Genomic DNA, 24,128 nt, shown 5'->3' with positions numbered 1-24,128 from the left:
GATTTTTTAGAGATGCAAAGATCAAAAAGATGCAATATATGTATATGTACATTAAAAAACCTGTATTAACATATAAAAAAAAATTATTTAAAGAATATAAAAATTTGGAAATTCTTTTTTTATTTGAAAATTTTTTTATAATAACAATTTGGAAATTTTTGGTTATATATAAATTTTATTCTTTTAGGAGATAGATACCGAACCAATCCTTTATTGTTGCTTTATCGATTGGTGCAATTATATTAAAATAAAAATGAAAAGTGAACCAAAGCATGAGTTTCAAGTTATTCATGTTATGTAACATCTGGGAAGAATTTTCAATAATTAATTGAAAAAAATTGAGAATAACAATTGTGCTAACATGTACTACTCTCATCATTGTCTCTTTAAAACTTCAAACTTAACATCTATTACGCCATCTTGAGAGACTGGTAAGTGTCAGCCAACCAAGATGCTCTGCGAATAAAACAGTCAATTTATAACAATCCTAAACTGCTTGTAAAATAAATGTCTTTACTCCAATCTGCAATTTTTGTTCATATAATTTGTATTTTTAATATTTTTATATTTTTAATATTTTTTGTATTTATTATATATATATAATATTTATTTTATATACTCTTAAACACAAACAATTTTACACATTTTAATATATTTTTTTGTAATTTATGTATATGGCAATTTTGATGATGTCACAATATGCAAATACCCTATAATAATTTTTCGCGGAAATTATTTATATCGATCACAAGAATATTAAAAAATATTAGAGAGATTCGTAGAATTCAAAGAATGCATTTATATCAAAGATTGAAGATTTGTATAAAAAAAATATATACATTCGTTCAAATCTAAAGTGATGCAATTTTTCGAGAAATTCGATGTCCTATATTGTCATTTCAATTAATTATACTATTAATAATTATATCAACAATATGTGCATTGTGTTTATATGATAATTATAAATTTGTTTTTTTTTTGCATTATTATTTATGTTATAATTTGCAAGGAGAATTTTATAATAAAATTCTATAAAAAAATTATATGTATTATAGATCCACATAGCTTAATAATGTTTCAATTTAATTTATTATTTATTTAATATTAATATTTAAAATACGATATTACCATGTAAAGTTGCAGACATATATGTATATATGTATGTGCAAGATAGTGTTGAATATTCATAATATTCATAATTTATAACATACAATTTAATTACTTTTAATATACAGAAATATTGGTAAGTCATATAAAAATATTATAAAAAAGATATTCGAAAGTCTTTTTTTATGCATTAAGTGAAATTTACGAGATATCAAGTTCGTGATAATCTAGTAAAAAAAATACGCGTGGTGTATTATATATCGCAAGTAATTGGCAAAGAAGGCTAATGGAAGCAAACGTGAACGATCGTGGGTAATTTACTGGTGGTACACAGACACATACATACGGAAGATACGAATAAGTACAACGATAGAAATAAAGATGGTAAAAAACATAGCATGAGCAGGCAAGTTAGAGTCGGACAGTTGTGAACGGGGTGCAGAAGGTTTAATAGGCACAAGTATTTTATATATGTGAGGTATTTCGAAGTTGCTCGAATATATAACATTACATTCTTCGCACATGTGCAATATGCATATATTAAAGATATAATTTATATATATTAAACATATGTACCTATATTAAGCTCAATTCATATATATATATGTATAAAAAAATTCTAACTTAAATTTTAATAATAGATTCTTCAAATAAAGTTGATTTGTATTTAATTAAATACTATCAAGTATTAAAATAAAAAATAATCAAAAATATAAGCGCACTTGGATGATATTAAAACATTTTTGTCTAATTTTTTTTATAGATATTTATAATTTAATATATAATTTCTAAAATATTCTTAATATCCTAAAAATTTTTTCTAAAACAGTATTCAAAGTTGCATATATTATAAATAGAAGTTTAAAAAATAAATAAACTGTTAAAAAATTAATTATACAAAAATACGTTTAAAAAAATTTATTATAGTTTAAAAAAAAATTTTACGCAAATTTATATAAAATGATCTTCAGTTTTTTCTTATGTCAAAAACATTTGGAATGTTATCCTGCCAAGAGATTCTAGCACAAAAATCTTGATTTATTATGTGTTGCATATGTTGTACGAGCTTTTAAATTGAGGAAAAATAATATAAATCGAGAAATAATAGATTTAAAAAAGCTCTTAATATTAATTGTTCAAAAGTTAGAATACTTCCCAAGGGTGCTAGGTTCTCTCTCTGTAATATTCCGGAAGTTATTCATATATCATTGTAAAACTTGAAGCGCCAGCATACGTTTTAATATTGTTTGGATCACTACAATACATGACGTCATCGAAACGAACGATGATGTCACGCTCGAAGTGTAGATTCGATATAATTTTTTAATTGAATTTCTGGATATTCTTTTTATCTTAAGTGTTAGACAAATGATATTATATAATTACATTATGTGAAATAGCAAAGCAAACAATTATTAAATGGACTCTTTGCGATAAGAAAAAATAAATAGCTAATTTATAGCCAGACAAATTAATTAATACGGGCGACTGCTCTTACCATAATAATAAATAATGTTAATTAATAATGTTATAATTATTTGCGCAAATATATTATTTTAATTGAAAGATTTATATATATATATATAGGCATGGAAAAATAGCGGAAGTAATTGAGGAAAAATATTTTTGAAACATTCTTAACATGATATACAAATGAGAAAAATAAACATAAATAATATTTTAATTATTAAAATGAAAACTTTAGAAAAAATATACTATATCATACTTTAGTTATATAAAATAATAAAAGTATGTCTTCAACATTTATTCGATATATTAAAAATGTTTTAATTATTGATATTTACAGTATTTATATAATTTATAGAGTTATAGAGCATCTCATCGGTATGTAAGACTTAAAAAAAAAAAATAATAAAAAGAGATCATTTTTACGAAAATATAATTTACGAAATATTTGTTGCTATATTCAACTCTTTTTAAATTAAAAATTTTTATGAACAAGAATACTTATTTTTTAAGAATCACGATCTTAATAATACTATGTTAATTTGCTATTTTAAGTTCACGTTTCGTTTAAGTTGGTTAAAAACCATGATAAAATTGTATAGTAACATTTGTTGAGCTAAAAGAAATCCACAGCCAAAATGAGTGTCACTGGACCATAGCGTCCATATGGTCACCCGGTGTGTAAACACCATGATGTAAAGTCAGCGCATTTCCGTCAATGGTAAAAATTGAGGCTAGCTCCGACGCGCCTCCATAATGCGTAGTCGGTCTTTTCAGCATCAGTCGTCGTTGAACCTTCGTCTCGTAAGCGACTCAGTCACGACCGTCTGTGAATCGAAACCGCGAACACGTAAGTACGCTATATTACGACGCCAAACACGTCCGACCTCCTGAAGCGTAAATGAATGACCACTTTAATTATTTTTGCTTTCACGTTCCTTACAAATCGCAAATTTTACGGAAATACTAATATATCCGAAGAGGATTAAGACGCTTCTTCCGACGCGTCTCATTCCTTTGTTCGTGTTATCCTTTTGTGTGCCGGTTTATGGGTCGACTGATCTTGACCGGTCGGGATAAAGATATTAGAATAACAATATAAACAGTTATAAAGTTTAAAAAGTATAGCATATTATGTAAATAAAATATAACCGATTGTAAAACTAAATGCTAAAATTATTTTTGAATACATTTAGTAAAAAAAAAAAAAATAAATAACAAAGAGAGAGAGAGAGAGAGAGAGAGAGAGAGAGAGAGAGAGAGAGAGAGAGAGAGAGAGAGAAACATGTAGACTATAGAAAGAGAAATATTTTGCTTGTCGAGTTATGTGGATGATGTCATACGTGAGTTATATTTTTTTGTTTTTTTGTAAATGACAGTTTACTGAAAAAAATATGTAAATGAATTTATTAAGGTTTATAATTGTGCATATTAATACGCAACACAATATTTTTTAACCGATATAATTGTAGAATAAGGCAAAATATTTACAAATTAAAAATAAAAAATACAAAAAATACATTAGTAATATGTATATAATATTAAAATATTATTAAATTTACTGTTTATAAATTTTGGAGCATCTTTCATATAATTTTACTTTTTAATTTATAAAATGTCAATTAAGTAGATAATATTAATAAGAATTTCTTTAATCATCCACACACACACACACACACACACATCCCTATTTTATTTCAATATATTTTGAAAAACATACTCTAACTCGAGAAAAAGAATGAGAAAAAGAGAGAAATTTAAAAAAATGATATAAAAACGGAGTCAAGGCAGATTCAAGCAACGTGAAAGTGTTTTTATTTTGGATATAAAAATGCGTTCCCCTTACGCGATATATGACCGCGATTTACGCCTTAACGCTTAATTTACGTCGCATACTGGTTTGAAATCGCGGATTATTGAGAATAATAACGAGATCTTGTTACCCATATCAGGTTTTCAACTTAATTGTGCGTTGCGATGAAAACAATCCGAACGACCTACATTTTCATGAACGATGCCGATTCAGATTGACATTAAAAAATCTTATTAATTCGTGAACTTAAATCTTATTTTTGCGCGTGTATGATATATTATATTATATACATATGTATTTTTGCATTTGTTCTCTTTTATAACTGAAGATAATTTCTATGTGTCTTTATGTTCTGATAAAATGTATCTTAATACTTCTAAATATACATTAAGATAACTATTTGTGAGGTTTATACAGATTAATTGGAAGAAAAATAAAAATGATTGATTTTGAAAAAATATATATGTACATCTATTAGTGTTATTTTTTTATTACAAATTAATAAGAGCAGAGATTTCCACTTATCGTATAAAGATGATTCATTAAAATATCGCTATATAATTTCTTTGATGAGTCAAGTAATCGCGATTTAAAAAATGTATTACATCATTTGACACACTGTGACGAATAAGTATTCTTATTCAATGACGATATAAATGTGCAGGACACATCGCTATTTCTACTAGTTTCGTTGTATTCTACCTATCTTGGGTATGTCATGGTCGTGCTGATTCATTTATGTTATTAACTGACATTGAAAAATGATGTAAAGTTTATTTTACATTTAGTGCAGTTAAGCAATAACTATTTTATTAATTATAAATTGATATATGATTATATCGTGAGTGTACATTTTCTGTGAAAACAATTCACATAGTCTCCTAACTTTGTAAATATCTCGAAAATATTATATAGGTATTTAAATTCAAATATAGTATTATATAGTTGGTTGTTATTATATTTTAATCATATCACGGTTTGATATTATTTTTAATTCCAAAACTGTATAGTGTGATATTTTGATATCTGATGAATGATGAAATAATTTTTATTGCCTTTCTGTAAATGTATTTATTATTATTAATTTAATGTTGTAGCATGTCTAAAATTTTTATCATGTAAAAATAATATCAAATTTTATCACATAAGAAATAATACGAAAAATTTATAAAAATAACTTCATATAAAAAGAGAAGTATGAAAGAAAATGTAAACATGTTGACAATACGCTAGTGTAATTAATTAATTAGAACATTGAATTTAAATTTTCAGCTATTAAAAAATGATAAATGCAGTCATTATATATTAAAATTATTGTAATCATAATTCAACTGTTCCATATTAATTATATGTATAAATCATTAAAATATTAAAGCATATGCAAGCATTAATTAACATATCTCATCAAATAGTATATATATTATTATTTTGTAATATGTTCACGTTTTTCTGCACATACAAAAGCGCAAAATAACTTCACTTTGACTGAATACTACGCATTTTCGATCTCGTTTACGCGACTTTAGTCTAGCTATATTGATTATCATGTCTTCATTCTTCTTTATGATTCGCATTATATTTTCATGCGATATACATTCTGTCTACTTATAGTCGCTATATTTTCTTTCGTAGAGTGCGTGTCCATTCATATCCATCAATGATTTTTATATAAAAATGCATAAAAACATGTTTTCATATATTTAAACAAACATAACATGAAAAATTAATTAATTAATTTTTTTTCTACTTACAGATCAGACAAAATGGCTACTATCACTAGGTTGTCGATCGTAAAATTCCTCGAACTTGTAAGTATATTAATAAATTTAAGTATTTTTAGTATTATTTATATATATAAGAGAGAGAGATATATATATATATATGAGATCATATGTATCTTTTTAATTTGATTGACATCTTATCATACTTTAATTTCAAGTATAATATATTATTTTTTTATCTTTACGTAAAATGCAAGTTTTTTTTTTAATATAAACATTAACATGTATAATTACTATATTTGGATGATATATTACAATATAAATTGTACGATTAATGTAATTGACTTTGAAAACAATCTATTGCTCTTCTATCGCGTTATAACTAAAAAAAATTATTGACGTCGTATAATCAGATTCTCTTTTAATGAATAAGCTCAACAACAGACTATATGATGTTACGTTACAAAATATTAATTAACATCATTGAAAACAACGAGCAACTAGCAAATTCTATTGCAATAGGATAATAATTTATTTTAACGAATTCATATATTCTTAGAATTTAAAATTATGTGAAAATTCTTGAAAATATACAAGATTCGATGTCAAACTGCATAAATCTGTCGGTGTTTCTTGCACACATGTATTTTGAGCCGCAAGAGAAACATTATCCTCGAGGCCGTTTGATACTCCTCTAAGAACTCCATCACTAGCGCTTTCAAATTTATTTTTAACGATACTGCGCTGTTCTTTCCGATCGATCGACCTAATTTCGAAATACGTATATCGCGATTACGTGGATCGCGCTTCTCTGAGATCAAGAAAATCGATGAACGTCAGTGTAAGACTATTGTTGGGTGGTGCAGCATTCCGTGCTGCATATTTTTCGCGATTCGTAAGGCGACGAGAATGGAGAGTGACATAATCGACGCTGATTACCGCACAAGAGCGTTCTCTTCTCTTATTATGGTCCGCTCCGTATCGTCCGGAAGTTGACCTGTATGAGAATTTCCGTTAGAATTCTTTGGAACTACGGGTCATAATGCGAAAAGGCTCTTGTGCAGCAAGCGTTTCTTAGCCATGTTTTTTGGTGAAAATTTTAGTTCATTATTGTTTTGAAATGTATATACCTATATTGTATATTTTATCTTCTATTAATTAAAATTGTTGACAGTATATTCATATCATTTTTATATTATTAGAAATGTAAAATGTTAAAATACTAAATCTGTAAAATAAATTAATAATTTTAAAAAATTTTATTTTTATTGCATAAAACAATAAACTTTTGGAAAGTTTCTCTTGATGAAATTAATTTTGGTGAATATTTATGTAATTTTTTTTATAAATTATTTCAAACTCTTAGCATTGAATTTGCGATTTTTTCAATTGCGCCGGAACAAGTAATTTGTAAATGAAATTTTATAAATATAATTGATAATAAAATTTTAATTTTAACAGGCTAGTAAGAGACAAACGCAGAAATGCACCAATTTCAATAAAAATTAATTTTTCGCACTGAAAGTAATTTGTTGTAACAGGGTACATATTTTTTGGTGTAAAAATGCACTATTTTCTATAATTATTTTTTTAGTAAAATAGAAGAATTCTTCACACCGCTTGTTGATAAGCAATAAACAAAAAATATATTCGCATTTATAAGCGAAAAGCGTGATATTTAAAAATTGCTAAATGTTATTATATTACACGCATTATATAAATACAAAAGAGAATAATAATTGTTATGTTTGTACTTTTATCATCTTTTTCTAAAAATTATTCTACATATAATAAAAAATTAGCAAGATGCTAAAATGTATACCTAGAATTCGTAATAATTGAAACGTATAAATAAAAATTTGTGCTGCTTTCTTTACTTAACACATTTGTCTAGAATTCATATTTACATCGCTAATATATGTATAAACTACGCTGCTATTTGATGCCACTCCTCAATCTGGCTGTAGTAAGCACGATGTATAGTATCGCGTGCTTATCGTATCATATACACGTGGGTGACCCAAGCTCAGGACTCTTTAATAAGATACATTCAGAATCAGGCATGTGTTTATCGCATCAAGGGCGACTGGTGTAATTTTTAATGTTGACGTTAGAGATGACTTGGAGATGAAAATTATATAATTGTGTAACATGAAGTAGTTATAAATCAAGTCTACATTTTTTATTCAACTTTTATTAGCTAATTATTGAAAAAATTGATATTATTTTTTTACATTATTATTATTCTTATAATTAAAAGAAAATGTTTTTATGTTATAAGAATAAAAATTAACATTTTTTTATTAATAGAGAAGTCTATTTTATATACATATACAAAATGTTTTTATATGATTATATAGATACTTTAAGAAATTTTTATAATTTTTTTGGTTTTGAGATTTTGAAATATCAGAAACGTCATCTGCTCATCCTAGTTAACAATATACTGAAAAAATAGATTCTCTATGTATATCTTTATAACTGTGTTAATCATTCGACGAGCTAGGTATATCGCACGATTCAATTTACAAGTCGACCTGTTGCCTGGAAATAAAAGTTGTTTTCCAACTAGGGCAATAGTGGGCAATATTTTATTTATAATGGGATTGCGAAAGGGTCAATGTACTCTGTTCGAGTCAACCTAGTTTTGTGAGCGATATCCACATCTTTACTTTGGCGAACAAAAATAACTGTTATTGTTGTATATAATTATTAGGGATATTATAAATCGAATAATAGGAATAAAATTTAACATGTAGTTAAAAAAGTTGTCTATTTTTTAATAAATATCTCCTTTTAATTGCAGCTCTTGGTGTGCATTCTTATCGGATTGCACTACAACTCTTTCAATGCGGGAGATCAACATACTGCAATGATAACCATGGGTACTTTCGGCGGATACCTAATTATCTTGGTTGGCTTGTTCATTGGCAGTGTGATGGGAACGCCGGTCAACCGCCGTGTGGTATGTTGAGGCAGATTAATATTATTGACACAATAGATAGATATTGCAAAAAACCTATTTTTTATTCTAGAGAGAAATCGTAATATAACAATTAAAATAAAAATAATTAAAATTAAAGATAGAATTTAAAAAATTGAAAAAAATGTATTTAAATATATAATTTATAATTTAATAAGTAAATTTCATAGGCAAGATATATTGTCAAGTTTAGAGTTAATAACAGTAGTATAATAATTTCAATTTCTTTATTTCTTAGGACCTTTTCTTTTCTCTCATTGGATGCGCTTTGTTCATCGCCGCGGGTTCGCTGAACATCGACTATTTCCAGAAATTGGTGCACAAGTCATCTTTCCGCGATACCGGTTTGGCCAAAGGTTCTCTCAGTATTATCGAGGGCATTGTTTTCCTCGTAGATGCTTTTCTTACGTTTCGGGGAGAGAATTGAAACCTGAGTCGTCTTCAAGTATAACAGGGGACCTGCACGACTCCTCTATCGGTGTTAATCACATTCCGCAATCGACGGAAATCTTTTATGTAAAGGATATACTGCCAAGAACTTCCTTGATATGACAAGGAAGCTCTTTTTCTATAGTCCGGTAGCCAAAGAAAATATTTACACAGAAATCGTATGGCTTTATCAAGCTTCGTAAAATTCATGATTCATACTTTTTATCACTTTACGCGAAATGTTTATTTTATCAATTTTTCTGAACATGTTTTTTTTAATTTGAAAATTTTTTAACTTGAGAAAATTCTAATCTAAAAACTTTAAAAAATGTCTTAAACTAAATTCATTAGTTTTCTTCTGTTATTAGAGAAAAATTTCCTATTTAAAAATTAAATTCTTAAGCAATATAACTTTGCGATATACTTAACACCGATGATAGTACAAAACGTGCAAGGATCACAAAGACGACAATTATATTTATGTATTTCATATATATACACACATCTATATATAATATGAATATTAATATTAATAAGTGGCAGTTTTTTTAATAGAAACAGGCCAGTCGATATTATAATCGTTAATAATAATGTATTGATATTATGCAGTTATAAGTTTAAGTTATGCAACTATTAGAACAGATTTGACAAGAGCAGCAGCAGCAAAAAGAAGAACGCAATAAATATTATGACATGTTTTTATATGTAACACTAATTACGTGTTATTCAACATTAAATATATATTCATCGCGACAGTCTCGATTTGTTCGTCAACTTTTCACGTGGATATTTAATATTTACTTTGATTTGTACGTTTTTACGTTAAGATTTTAATAATAAAGAGTTAAGAACAGAACTAAGAAAAATGTATATCTATTTTCACATCATTTCTCTGATGTTTTTTCATCTCATCTATCGAATTCGTTGCAAAAAACGAAAATATTTGAATGCCACTCGCATGCTTGTTATCATGTTGCACAAACTAGACGTGACGTTATACAATAAAGTAGAAAATTTCACATGACGTAATTTTAACTCTAAGATTGGGCAAAAGATAAGAAAGTGAAACTTTTTTATTCTTAAAAAACAAATAGATCGAGTATACTAATTAATACTTCTTAAGTCTTATTCAATTAACTGTACATATTGTTTTTATATTATTTTATTTTTATATTATCCTATTTTTCTTTTAGATATTTCATCCTTATTTGAAACACAGTATTACATTTTATTATATTCTATTGTTTAAAGAATGCATTATTTTTCATTTGGTTATCTTAGATTCTTTTCACAGACTTCTATTAAGCATTTTTTTCTTCTTTTAACCATTTCCACTTATATAAAATTGTTAATTGACCGCTAATTCTCCCTTATTAAATTCAAAATTTTTACATAAAAATAAAAATTTTTATAAATAAACTTTTCTAACCGTACGCTTATCAACGCCAATAATTTTTATGATGTGCAAAAATTTATTATAATACAATTGTCTTGCTAGAAAATTTACTAAGATAGAATATATTTGAAATATTTATGTTAATCAATAGAAAAATGTAGTATTTAAGTCAGAAATAGAATCCATCCCTAAAATGTATATAAATAATGTTACATTTAGTATATAAATAATATTTTATAATCAATATCTTTCGTAAAAAATAAAAAAAATTGCAACAGAATAATACAAGTTAGTTTAATAATAAGAAAAGATATATATAAATGCGATATACTCATATATATTTTAATGGAATTATATATGTTATATATATTTCAATGGTATTATATATATTATTTACAGTATGGGTGCGTTCATGTTTCGCGCTAAAAGCGCTCATAATCGTTTTATGTCCACGATTTAAAAATTGAATTTAAAATGTCGAGATCGATTCGAGAGATCTCGAATCGTATCGAGGAGTCGATGTGCGATAGTATCGTAGTGGGTAGCGCGTCACGAGAGGCCGCTGATACGCACGGATGCATATGTGTGCGTGCGATGCGAACGAAGTAGTGAGTCGATTGTGAGAGTGGAACCGAGTAAGTGCATCGTCGCCGTCGCGCGTTCTTGGCAAGGGCAATCCGTAAACTTTATTTATCAATTATAGCGCGGATGCGCGGTGCATAGCGTTAAATGTGCGTGGAGGATGTCGAATCCGGGCGGTAGCAGGAGGAATGGAGCCATGAAGATCCGTCTGACAAGTGAGTGTGGCGTTATTCCGACATTGTCGGGGCGTTATGTGTGAAAGTCGCGGCTTTGCACGCACGAGAACACCTACCTACCTACCTACGCTGCGGCCTGTTTTTGTTGTGCATCATTCAATATGGCCTCGCGCGTGCTAAATCTCTCCCGGGGAGGGCTTCTACGCGAAATGTCAAAAATCGTTCGGGGGTATCTGCGTATCCTGCACGAACGATCCGAGTTTCGTCGTAGCTCCCTCGTCCCCTTTGGTTATGTGCCCACTTCCTTCGGAGTCGACCCCACTGTGAGCACTCTCCGGGAGACCGATGAAGACGTTAATTGTCACAAAGTGTCTGTCTTTATTAATGTATTATTATTTCCATAGCCTTGACAAGCCTTATACAAGAAATTTTTGTGGGGTATTATATACTATGTCAATTTGATGCGGAGCATAATTGTCATTATATTTTAATGAGAATATTTTAGAATTAAAAATAACAGAAAGAATTTGCATAGAAAGAATAGGCTCTTATAATCAGCTGATTATCTTGTTAATATTTTTTTGCCATTCTATATATATTTAATTTCTCTCTTTGATGATCTCTCTTCTATTCGTGTTGTAAAGGCCGCTTTATCATTATTACAATTTGCATGAGTTATAACATTGTTGATATATTAAGCTTAAATTGACTTCATCCTAATAACAAAGATAATAGCATTCAATTATAGTAGATCAAAGAATATTATCCTATTTGTAACAAATATAAAAAAAAGATGACAGATATAAAAAGACAATAGAAGTCTGCTACATTATTACACAAATTGTAAATTATTAAAACAAATTTTGTCTTCTAAAATTTTGTGAAATTGGATTAAATATTATATTAATGTAGAAAAATAGCATATTTAATTTAATTGTCATTATAATGCATACATGTATTTGTACAATACATGAAAAGTATCAGATTTAAAATATATTTTGATGACATACATACACCCATACACACACCCATTAATTTATTACAGAAATCTATATTTATGATTTTATATGTTTTAGTCTTATGCGCCCGTAATCTTGCTAGGAAGGATTTATTTCGTGAGTTTATTTTTTCTCATAAAGAGTTTAGAGTATGTAAAGATGTAAATAAATAATTGAAGAATGTTTTCTTGTAGGATTACCTGATCCTTTCGCTAAAATAACTGTTGATGGTTCTGGACAATGTCACAGTACAGATACTTGTAAAGCCACGCTTGATCCTAAATGGAATCAACATTATGATTTGTGAGTATTTTTAATTTTAAGCATAATACATAATATATTTTATTATATATTAGTGCTAAAAAAACTATTTAAAAAAATATTTTTTTTATACAGATACATTGGAAAAAATGATGGAATTACTATATCTGTGTGGAATTACAGAAAATTCCATAAGAAACAGGGTGGAGGATTTCTGGGATGTGTATGCATATTATCAAATACCATTCAAAGACTTAAAGATACAGGATGTACGTTTATATGTTTGTTTTTTCTATTATATAATTATTTTAATTTTTTCTAAAAAAAATCCAAGTTTAAAATGCCTAAATTATTTAGACTTGTTTTTATGAATTTAAATGTAGTAAGATTTTTGAAGTACTTTCTCATTTGTTTTTTAAGATCAATATTGAATATTTCAATATATCTTTTTAAAGAAGAACACATTTTACATACGGCCTGCAGTTATATTTCCTAAAAATTATATATATATATATATTATATATCTTACAATGTATATATTTTTAGATCAACGTTTAGACTTATGTAAGGCTCGTTCGGATGACACAGACGTTGTGAAAGGGCAAATTGTAGTGTCTTTAATGTCACGGGATGGTCATAATGGTGCTGTAAGTAATACGGTCGGTCATAACGCTGTGGTCGACGTGCTTGGTGATCTGAGTTGTCCGAATGATTTACCGGACGGATGGGAAGAAAGAAGAACCGGAAACGGTCGACTTTATTACGTAAATCATTACACGAAAAGCACGCAATGGATTCGTCCGAACGCTCGGTAATATTCAATATCTATGAATATTATTGAAATATAATATATGTATAATATGAAATTCATTTAATTAATATTTTTGACAGGCCTAGCAATGCTATTATACCAACAACACCAGAACCACCTCCGTTACCATCGTCAGAGCCAACATCCCCTAGCAGTAGCGCGAGCTCGCCGAATGTAAGAAATGAAGAGAGTCCTGCGAGACACACATCGTCCGAATGGAATAACGGAGACGGGACACCTAATCAAACACCGAGTCGAGATCACTCGGCACAAAATACTCCGAGAAATACACCTACGCAACAGCAGCAGCAGAATCGCAATCTGCAGCAGAATCAGTATATAAGGATCGTGACGCCGCCGCCGCCGTTATTGTCCGTCACGAGAGATCGACGCGTCGTTAGAGGAACCGATGAACAAAATGGCAATCAAAACACGAATGGAAGGATAGAACGTGGCCCTAACAGCGGGAGTCAAACGCGAAGACCTAACCGTGTCAACAGAAATAGAAATAACGTTGTGTCAAGTAGCGACAGACGAACTGATCCTCCTCAACCGTTGGATTTACCTCGTGGTTATGGTACGAATCAAATGATATAGTTTAATTTTTTTTTAATACAATACACTACTAAATAAAATAAAATAAACTATATATTTAGAAAGTATAATATTCATATAGCATGAATATAATATAAATTTTATTACATTTATATATATATATATATAATTTATATAGAAATGAGGAAAACCCAACAAGGTCAAGTATATTTCTATCATGTACCAACTGCATATTCTACCTGGCATGACCCAAGAATACCGCGTGACTTGCAAGCTAATGAAGTGGCAAACGAACTTGGCCCTCTTCCTAGCGGATGGGAAATGAGGCAGACTCAGAGCGGACGGGTATATTTCGTAGATCATAATAACAGGACAACGCAATTTACCGATCCTAGACTGTCCAGTCAAATCATAAGCAAACTGTTAAGGTAAATACAGATATGATATAATATTAAATATAGACGAGTATATTTATGATAACACAAGAAAATTAAATTGTTATTCTATTTTTAGTAAGAGGCAGAATAATAATATAAACTGTCAAACTACGAATATTGCAAATAGTACTGTAACAAGCGAAACCACTGAGACCACGGATACAACGAGTTCACCAACGGCTCAATCTAATACACCACAGCAATCAACGAGAAATGAAAATGGAAATAACAATAATTCTCCAACAAGTGAGTTGCAAATTTTTTTCAAAAAAAATTTACAAAAGAAAACTCTTCTTTGCTTTGTGTATATCTTACATATTTGATAACGTTCGTACAATATAGATCACGTAATCTACTTATTTCCAAATAAAAACAAAACAAAACATGTGTTGTCTCGCAGTTTTATCTTATCTACGAACGCGTCTATCTATGTGATTGTTAGGACTGTTAATCAGTCTCGGTTATTTTGTCATTTGGACAGAATGCCGTTTCATTTCGGAAGAGTTTTGTTCATCAGGGCGCATTATTGTAAAGTTTCAAACTTTTAATTCCATGTTAGTGTTATTAGTATTGAAACCTTTCTTTACATTTTAGTGGAAAGCGCGTCATCTCAAAATGCTCAAACAGTGTCAGAATTACCAAAAGAGCTTATGGATAATGAGCTTCTTCCAAAATACAAACGTGATTTGGTTGCGAAGTTGAAATGTCTTCGAGCGGAATTGAATGCGCTTCAACCTCAGAGTGGACATTGTAGATTGGAGGTGTCAAGAAATGAGATATTTGAAGTGAGTAATTTTTTAAATCAGTATATACTCACATCCTTTTCTTTGTTTTAGAACATAATGTGTCAATTTAAAAAGAATTCAGAGTGTTTCTTTTTATGATAATATTTGATTTATAAGTAAATGCTTTGTTCATATAGGAATCGTACAGACTGATAATGAAAATGCGTCCAAAAGATATGCGCAAAAGACTCATGGTCAAATTTCGCGGCGAGGAAGGTCTTGATTACGGTGGCGTGGCACGAGAATGGTTATATCTATTGTCTCATGAGATGCTAAACCCGCAATATGGACTCTTTCAATATTCAAGAGATGATAATTATACTCTACAAATTAATCCGGACTCTGGCATAAATCCGGAACATTTATCATATTTTCATTTCGTTGGGAGAATTATAGGCATCGCCGTTTTTCACGGTCATCACATTGATGGTGGTTTTACGACTCCGTTTTATAAAATGCTACTCAACAAAGGTATAACATTAAATGATATAGAAGGGGTTGATCCGGAACTACACAGAAGCCTTACATGGATGCTGTAAGTAATGTTTCTTTTTTAAAGGAAAATTTATTAATATTTAATTAAAATATATATTGTTGCTTTGGAAACAAATATTATCCTAGATAATTTTGAAAAAAATATTAATTACATTTTTTATTATTAGTGAAAATAGCATAAACGACGTATTGGATGCTACGTTTTCTGTAGAACACAGCAGTTTTGGTGAGTTAAAAAATCACGAATTAAAGCCAGGTGGCAAAGATATTGCAGTGACGGAAGAAAATAAAAGGGAATACGTCCGCTTATACGTAAACTATCGATTCATGCGAGGTATCGAGCAACAATTCCTAGCATTGCAGAAAGGATTTCACGAATTGATCCCTCCTCTATTACTGAGACCGTTCGACGAGCGTGAATTAGAATTAGTTATTGGTGGTTTGGGCACTATCGATATAAATGATTGGAAGATGCATACTCGTCTCAAACATTGCACACCCGATACACCAGTTGTGCAATGGTTTTGGCAGATAGTAGAATCATATGGCGAAGAAATGAGGGCAAGATTGCTTCAGTTCGTTACCGGCAGCTGCAGAGTTCCATTGCAAGGATTCAAAGCTTTACAAGGTAAATATTCACTTAATATCAGATGTTGAGACATGTCACGTTAAAAATATCGTTTAAATTTATCACATTTAAAATATCGTAAAAATTATAGTTGTAACATTTATGTATTGTGTTTGATTATATAGGATCGACTGGAGCAGCAGGTCCTCGACTTTTCACAATTCACGCTGTTGATGCACCGAGCGAAAATCTACCAAAAGCGCATACTTGTTTCAATAGAATAGACATACCACAGAATTATCCGTATTATCAAAAAATGCTTGACAAACTCACACAAGCGGTTGAGGAAACTTGTGGCTTTGCAGTCGAATAATAAATTATGTTCTTGCAATCTTATGATCATTCTATATGCTAGAACATATTTAAGCAATCTGTGAAAACAAACTTTCGTGATAGATAACGTTCTGCAGATTTTGTCATTTCTAAAGAAAACATGTTTATTCTCTATATTGATAAAACACCAAGATGAATTTAGAGGAATTATAGAAAGAAAGTGTTATAAGATATCAGCGATATCTTTTTGACTTATGTACAAATATAAATGGCCTTGCAATTGAATCATGATACTGATCAATACTTTGCATATCGAATGACATATGTCTACTTTTAAATACATAAGTTTGAGTAACGATTTTTAGTAAACCATTGGTCTTTAAATATTATCTGATTCAATAACTCAAGCTGCAGGAAGATGATTATTGTTTTCTGATAAATATTTTGATCATCTGATAAATATTTCGATTCTGATAAATATTTTGATTCTATTTTCTATATTTATAAATTCATCAAGATTTTTATATTCTCTTTTTAATTAAAATCATTAATTTTGTTAAGTTTATTAAAATTAAATTTGTTAATTGAATTATGATATAAATATAAGTCAGTATGCACATATATGTAAGTTTTTGTGGAAGATAAAATCTTCTGAGGTTACGGTTATTATTATATGATGTTTATATTGTACAGATTTTTTATTGAAACACGAAAAAAGTAATATCAAGAATCTCGCGGTTATAAATATAGCACTAGATGATATAGGAAACCAATTCGCACAGCTAACGATACGATTCATATTTGGAAGTTTTTGATTTCACTTTTATCACATGAATATCATTAACGAACTGCACAGTCAATTGAATTCATATCAGTTATCTATCGAATAATAGGATTAATTAGTATATTAGATGGAAATTACATATGAAATTCGTTGAATTTCTAATAGGGGCAGACATCAACTAGACATAATGATAGCAATTTAATATTTTGAAATGTATTGTATTATTCGGCTTTGGTGTCTCTTCTTAGAGAAGTGGAAAGTTTGTACATAAATAATTCTGAACGCAAATGTTAAATTTAAATAAAACAATTATTGTAATTTATTTAAATAGAGTATATATAAAAATAATAACATTATTTTATTATTGGAAAGTGTATTTTTGATTCAGTTAAATTTTTAATTTGGAGTAACAGATATATGATATAAAAAATATAATAAAATATATATTTTAATAAAAAATATATATTTTTAATTAAAAAATTGCAAATATTATATAATGTGGTTTATATATATATATTACAATTATTTGATATCATTGTTATTCATTTTTTTATTTATCCAGATTAGTATTTTGAAATTAATTAATTTTTACTTCACAGGATTATAATAAGTATTGTATATTGTAACATTTTCGTTCAGAACTTTCGTAATGCAATCAGCAAATGTTATCACTGTGTAACTTATGCGACAAAATCATTTGCTGCTTGTTAAGAGTTGATATTACCGAGTGCGTTGACAAGATGTACATAATTTATTAGAGATTAGTGTAATAGAATATTATGTAAAAAATAGCGTTTCACGCGCAGACCCCCCCGAACGTAGTCGATTATGCACGTACGGCTCTGCAATGAAATCACGCTGATTTTAACATTGACACTTACAATCCTGTATATTGGCTTTAATTTTAAAGCATACTTGTTTAAGGAAAGAGTTCATTCGACGGGTTTATGTAAGCTTCAAATGTTTCGATCGAACTGACTTTTTTGTTTGAGAATTTTACGAAACATATTCATATCTTACTAAGCTATTTTTAGTAAGATATAGCGCTACTTCTTTCTTATTTATCACACGAAATCTTCATTTAGTCCAGTTTATAATATTACTGTAAAGATATCTAATTTGTAACAGGCATAAATCACCGATTTGTATAATTATTGCATTATTATATATTTGTTTATTATTATATATCATGCACATACCTGTGATGGAACATATCATAGATGGAAACCACAGTGTGAAGGGCATCTAAATTTTTTTCGAATTTTGAGAATTGGTGCATAATTTTATGTTTACTTTTATATACACGATATCATATATATAAAATTAACAAACAACTATATGTATGCACACACACATACATATATAGTTGTTATGTTAATTCGCATATATGTTAAATCTCTTTTGGAATAAAATATTTCCACACATCTTATTGGAATTGCGTAAATTGTCACCTGTTTTCAATGCCCGAAACACAGTCTGAATATTGAATGTTATTATAATGGGGAAAACGTAATTATTGCGACTCAAATAGAATATAGCTCTTACTTAGACATAGCTAAACTCGCCTAAACGGACACTGTTCTAGTAATTCCTATCTTTTCCTGTTGCGTTAATTTCAAATATGTGCACGAATCATAATCTACATTTCTCGAATGCAATGAATGCTTCAATATATATTCTATTAGCGATATATATGCTAAAATAAATCCACTAATTTTTTACGAGATATATAACTGCGCCAAATATGATATAATTAAACAAAGAAGCTATTTTCGATATCTAGAGATTGCGACGAATTTAAGATTAACAGATTACAGACAATTGAGAAAGTTGACAAAAATATAGAGATTTATTGAGATTAAATCAATGCATATTGAGAATAACGAATTTTTATTTTCACATTTGAGATATACTCTTTATATCAAAAAATTTTTACTTAAAAAGACATTTTAAATAAAGAAGAAGTTTTACAGTATCAATGCAAGACTTCTCCCATAATTTCTTCGCTGTTTTCCTTAATCATTATCTTGTCAGTATAGCAATAAAGGTTTTGAACGTGCCTTGTTGTTAGTGTTAAATAACGGAAAAAATGTATTTATACAATATTTTGAGATGTGATATAAATTTATCCTTCTTTTAAAGCAGATACACATATGCATATATTATGACCATATGAATGAATAAAAAAAGAAATGACAGAGTAATAAAAGATTATAATTCAAATGTGAAAAATAGTCAAAGAAGCATTCTAGAAAATTAAATGTCTTATTTAAAATTTTATCTACATAAGTACGTCTCAAAATTAGAATATTATAAATAATTTGCAATTTCTTAAATCTTTTTCTAATTCTCATCTATCATTATGTAAATGTCTCTTTCTAAAAATTACATGTTATACATGTGTATTATGTTAAATGAGTGATATTTAACATCGAAAATTAGATATTTTATTAGAACATTGTGTGTGTATATACATATCTATATATATATATATATATATATATATATATATATATATATATATATATACTTTGTGAATTATGGTATAATTTTAATTATAGTGATGTGTGGAGAATTTCACATATTTAGTAAAAATTATTATATATTGGATGACACAAAATATGATTACTCTGTTGTTTATCAAATATATATTGAGAGGGAAAAAATTATGAATAAAAAAAGAAGAAATAAAAAAGAAAACAAGAGAGACAATATTTAGAATTCACGTAAAAAATACATATAAATAAATGTATATTGCATATTAGTATGTTGCACAAAATAAACTTGCTTGCAAGAGATAAGTATTGCGGAGAGATTTATTGAAATTAGAAAGGAGATGCATAAACTTAAATATTATGATTATATAATCTGCAATTTGTTTTATTTTAAACAGCAGTAATCGCGAGTCGCGCTTTTTAATCCTTTGTCGATCTATAATCTATACTGCTGATTCTTTTCTGATTATTAGAATCAGTTAGATAAAGCCTGTGCACAGAATAGTGATGCATCTGATTATAGAAACGATACTGCTTTGTATATACGTATGTTAAAACTTTACCAATTAAATACAATGAGAGATATATTGGCAAAAGTTTAAATACACAAACATTATGAGAAAAAAGATAATAATTAACTTCGCAGTAACAATTATAGATACCCGTCTTTTTTCCTGGATCAATTAACTGACATTATAATATCTAAATTAAAATATGTATTTAAACAGTTCTCTTTAAAAGTTTGTGAAAAATATTGCACAAATTATAAATTAATATATATTATTATTTATAATTTTAGATTGTATGATCGTCTCTCCTTTGTGCTGGTAATTGGGAGATTACGTTATGCGTACTATTATATATTATACATATATTACTGCGAATGTATTATTACAACTAAAATCATGTTACTATATCATTATTGCGCAAGCCTTTCAAAAAATAAATGTATATAATTTTTCCTTTTGTATTCTGGACGAAATGTATATTTTAATAAAATACTAAAAGTATATGAAATCTTCTAATGTGTGTTAATATGAGTTTCTTTATAAAACTTTATAAAACGACTCTCCTCTCCATCACCACTCAGAAGTCGCCGATAAATGTAAATTACGATCCTCACGTCATTCTTATTGGTAAATAGCTGTTAATGAATCAGGTACTGGTTTATTGATCTGCAAAAAGAAACATTTTACATGTTTGTATAATAAAGAAATAAATACAATCTAATTATACAAAAATCAATTTTTTTCTTAATTTTTCCAGTATATTTTTAGGCGTATATATTTCAAATATTTTCTGAATTCTTGTATTATTTAGAAACGTTTTAACATATATACTTACCCGTAAATGATACTTGTGTACTAGCAGAGAAAGCAGCTAATATTATATCTCCAAATTTAGCGCCTGTACTTTTTCTTATTTCACGAACTTTCATTAAGAGCTTCTGTGATTTATCGGCATCATTCTCTAACCAGTAGGACACTATCTTTTCACCTGTCTGTGGTGGACCATGTACAGAGCTGTAAAAACATATATTTATTATGATAAAATTTATTCTTCAAAATTTATTTTACGCAAGACAGAATGAATTAAAAATTTGATATTTGATGAAATTTTATGTAAATAATTTTAATTCCCGAAGTTTCATTATGTACATAATATTAATTGATTGAATTTCTATTATGTACAATTTCAATTATTTATATAATAGAAATACGGCGAATTAAAATTATGTATATATAATAAAAAATAAAAAATAAAAATTGTGTGCATAATAGAAATTGGACGAATTAAAATTATGTACATAATAGAAATTCGGAAATTAAAATTATGTTCTCCCTCATAAGAAAATTATGTACATAATTGATATTCGGCGAATTAAAATTATGTACATTTGCTAATTATATATTATTTATTATTTACGCGTTGAAAATTCCCGCGCGTAGTAACACATGAAATCGGCCGATTCTGACGTCACGGCGTCACTAACTTCAGCCTGCGCCGCCATTAGTCAGTCCAGCGGCAGAGGAGCAGAGGTGCGTCGCGACTGCTCCGTGTCTCGCTGGATTTCGTGCGCGAATTAACGGGAGTGCAAGTCCGGGAGTGTCGTGTTTCGACGCGGTGGATCGAATATATGCTCGAAGAGCATCCGGGCGTCGATGGGGCCCCGGGAGTGTCGGAACTTCGCAAATTCGGGGAATGGCGAGCTGTGTGAGGGGTAGAGGGAGAGGGTTGAGATATCGTTTTCGACTTGATTTAAACTACATTTCGACAAATACGGCGGCTCCCGCGCGGTATTTTGGCATCATCCGCTCGAGGAGGTGTTCCGCGAGCACTCCAGCATCTCCTGGAGTGCCTGAGTATTGCAAAAAGTGTCCGAGAAGCTCGACTTTATCCTAACCGACAATTCAAATTCTAGGGGTGGGGCGGCTATACCCCTCATTCGCTTGTGGTACTGGAGCTTTCGTGACTATCCGCGTAACTGCCGTGGCGCGCAAGTGTTACTTCCCCTGAGTGAGTTCCTTCGCGATTCCACGAAGTAACGCGGCGCGCCGGGAGATGTCGCGATATATCTCTATAGACATCACGAGTAAATTTAAGGGCATTTAGATGCGTTTAATGTAATTAATACTCGGACGCTCGCTTTCTCGGAATCGAAAAAGTATATTTTTTTAACAAATATTTTGTTCGTATTTTTATTCGCAAATGCGATATCGAACGTGATCGAACGGGATGCTCGAAAGTGCCGAATGCATTCGCAAGTGATATTATTTTTTCGTCCGTATCGTCCGTTTATTTCGAAGTGCATCTGTGTGTAGTGAAGTGCGAGAAATAATTATTGCAAATATAAAATAATAGAAAAAACAGTGCAGTGATCAGTGCCAAACCATATGGGATTACAGCAGAGCAGCAGTGGAATATAAAAGTGGATATGGTATGTGTATAAATTTTTTCTTATTTTTCGGGAGGGAATTACTGTAGCAACTTCTATTTTTTTAACCAACTAATATAAAAATCTAATATTAAGAAAAACAAATCTAATCTGAGGAAAAATAAACCTAACTTGAAAAAAAATAATAAGTACTAATATTAAAAATTATAAAACTAATATTAGGAATAAAAACACTAATAGGAAAAATAATTCTAATATTAGGACAAACGTATTTTTGTTCTAAATTATTAAAGTTCTAAACTATTAAAAGTTAATATAAAATTGAGAAATAGCGCGCACGTAGCGCTAATTAATATAGTTTCCGTATTATATTATTAATTCTTTAAAGTCAAATACCACAAGTACATAACTAAAAACACGATATTTGCAAGTGCTAATAAGTTTTAAGCGGAGATAGATCGTTGTCGATCTTGAAACGAAAAATTTAAAAAGTGACCAACTTAAAAAAATTTTAAATTCTCATGTTCAGTCGTATTTAGAAACGATTCTTATTGTTTGGAACGTTTGCAATCGAAATCTGTATCGATAAAAATATCAGAAATTATAAATCATGAAATTTGAAAAAAATCATCTTTGACAAGTTTTTTAAACTACTGTAAATTTCAAGGCGTGCGAGTAAAATCGAAACAAAAATCACCTCACACAACTATAAACGATTTGAAATAAAACTGCGAATTCGGATTTACCTTATTTTAAAAATGGGTCATAATTTTAAATTTCGATTTTTACATTTACGACGCACGCGATCGAAGTACTATCATTTTCCGTAATAAAAAATTAATTCTTTAAAATCACCTGTCAAATTCACATTAATATACTAAACATACGACATTTCCAAGTGCGAATTAAAATCTTTAAGCGAAGATGTCGATCTTGAAGCGAAAAATTTACAAAGTGTCAAACTTTGAGATAAATGAAATTCTCATGCTCAGTCGTACTTAGAATCGATTCTTATTATTTAGAACATTCCCAATCT

At 28.9% G+C, this 24,128-nt stretch overlaps 2 protein-coding genes across 3 annotated transcripts; both read left to right on the top strand.

Annotated features, from left to right (window-relative positions):
• Positions 1 to 3,339: 3,339 nt before the first annotated feature.
• On the top strand, positions 3,340 to 10,376 carry LOC114940127 (protein snakeskin). The gene is made up of 4 exons (XM_029314651.2): positions 3,340 to 3,424; positions 6,141 to 6,195; positions 8,915 to 9,073; positions 9,330 to 10,376. Exons 2-4 carry the CDS (start codon positions 6,151 to 6,153, stop codon positions 9,516 to 9,518), a joined length of 393 nt encoding a protein of 130 aa, XP_029170484.1. The 5' UTR covers positions 3,340 to 3,424; positions 6,141 to 6,150; the 3' UTR covers positions 9,519 to 10,376.
• Positions 10,377 to 11,493: 1,117 nt separating this feature from the next.
• Positions 11,494 to 21,217, top strand: Smurf (SMAD specific E3 ubiquitin protein ligase). 2 transcript variants are annotated; one of them, XM_029314642.2, is made up of 13 exons: positions 11,494 to 11,551; positions 11,620 to 11,713; positions 12,751 to 12,789; positions 12,867 to 12,975; positions 13,069 to 13,202; positions 13,480 to 13,744; positions 13,825 to 14,321; positions 14,478 to 14,727; positions 14,813 to 14,982; positions 15,331 to 15,521; positions 15,659 to 16,056; positions 16,184 to 16,644; positions 16,770 to 21,217. In XM_029314642.2, the coding sequence occupies exons 2-13, from the start codon at positions 11,659 to 11,661 to the stop codon at positions 16,955 to 16,957; spliced, it is 2,757 nt and encodes a 918-aa protein (XP_029170475.2). In that variant the 5' UTR covers positions 11,494 to 11,551; positions 11,620 to 11,658; the 3' UTR covers positions 16,958 to 21,217. The 2 variants fall into 2 exon arrangements, with proteins under 2 accessions (XP_029170475.2, XP_029170474.2); XM_029314641.2 differs by having other exon boundaries at positions 11,506 to 11,713.
• The last annotated feature ends 2,911 nt before the right edge of the window (positions 21,218 to 24,128 follow it).

Source organism: Nylanderia fulva, unplaced genomic scaffold (genome assembly GCF_048542155.1).
Source record: "Nylanderia fulva isolate GAGA-0341 unplaced genomic scaffold, ASM4854215v1 Scaffold49, whole genome shotgun sequence".
NCBI lineage: Eukaryota > Metazoa > Arthropoda > Insecta > Hymenoptera > Formicidae > Nylanderia > Nylanderia fulva.
Note: the sequence above shows the minus strand (reverse complement) of the source record. Positions and strands in the feature narration are given on the sequence as shown.

Coding starts and splice junctions, on each gene's coding strand:
- LOC114940127 (XM_029314651.2), top strand. CDS start 6,151: ATGGCTACTATCACTAGGTTGTCGATCGTAAAATTCCTCGAACTT. Junction 6,196..8,914: donor TCGTAAAATTCCTCGAACTT/GTAAGTATATTA, acceptor TTTTAATTGCAG/CTCTTGGTGTGCATTCTTAT. Junction 9,074..9,329: donor CGCCGGTCAACCGCCGTGTG/GTATGTTGAGGC, acceptor TTTATTTCTTAG/GACCTTTTCTTTTCTCTCAT.
- Smurf (XM_029314642.2), top strand. CDS start 11,659: ATGTCGAATCCGGGCGGTAGCAGGAGGAATGGAGCCATGAAGATCCGT. Junction 13,203..13,479: donor AAGACTTAAAGATACAGGAT/GTACGTTTATAT, acceptor ATATATTTTTAG/ATCAACGTTTAGACTTATGT. Junction 14,983..15,330: donor TAACAATAATTCTCCAACAA/GTGAGTTGCAAA, acceptor TTTACATTTTAG/TGGAAAGCGCGTCATCTCAA.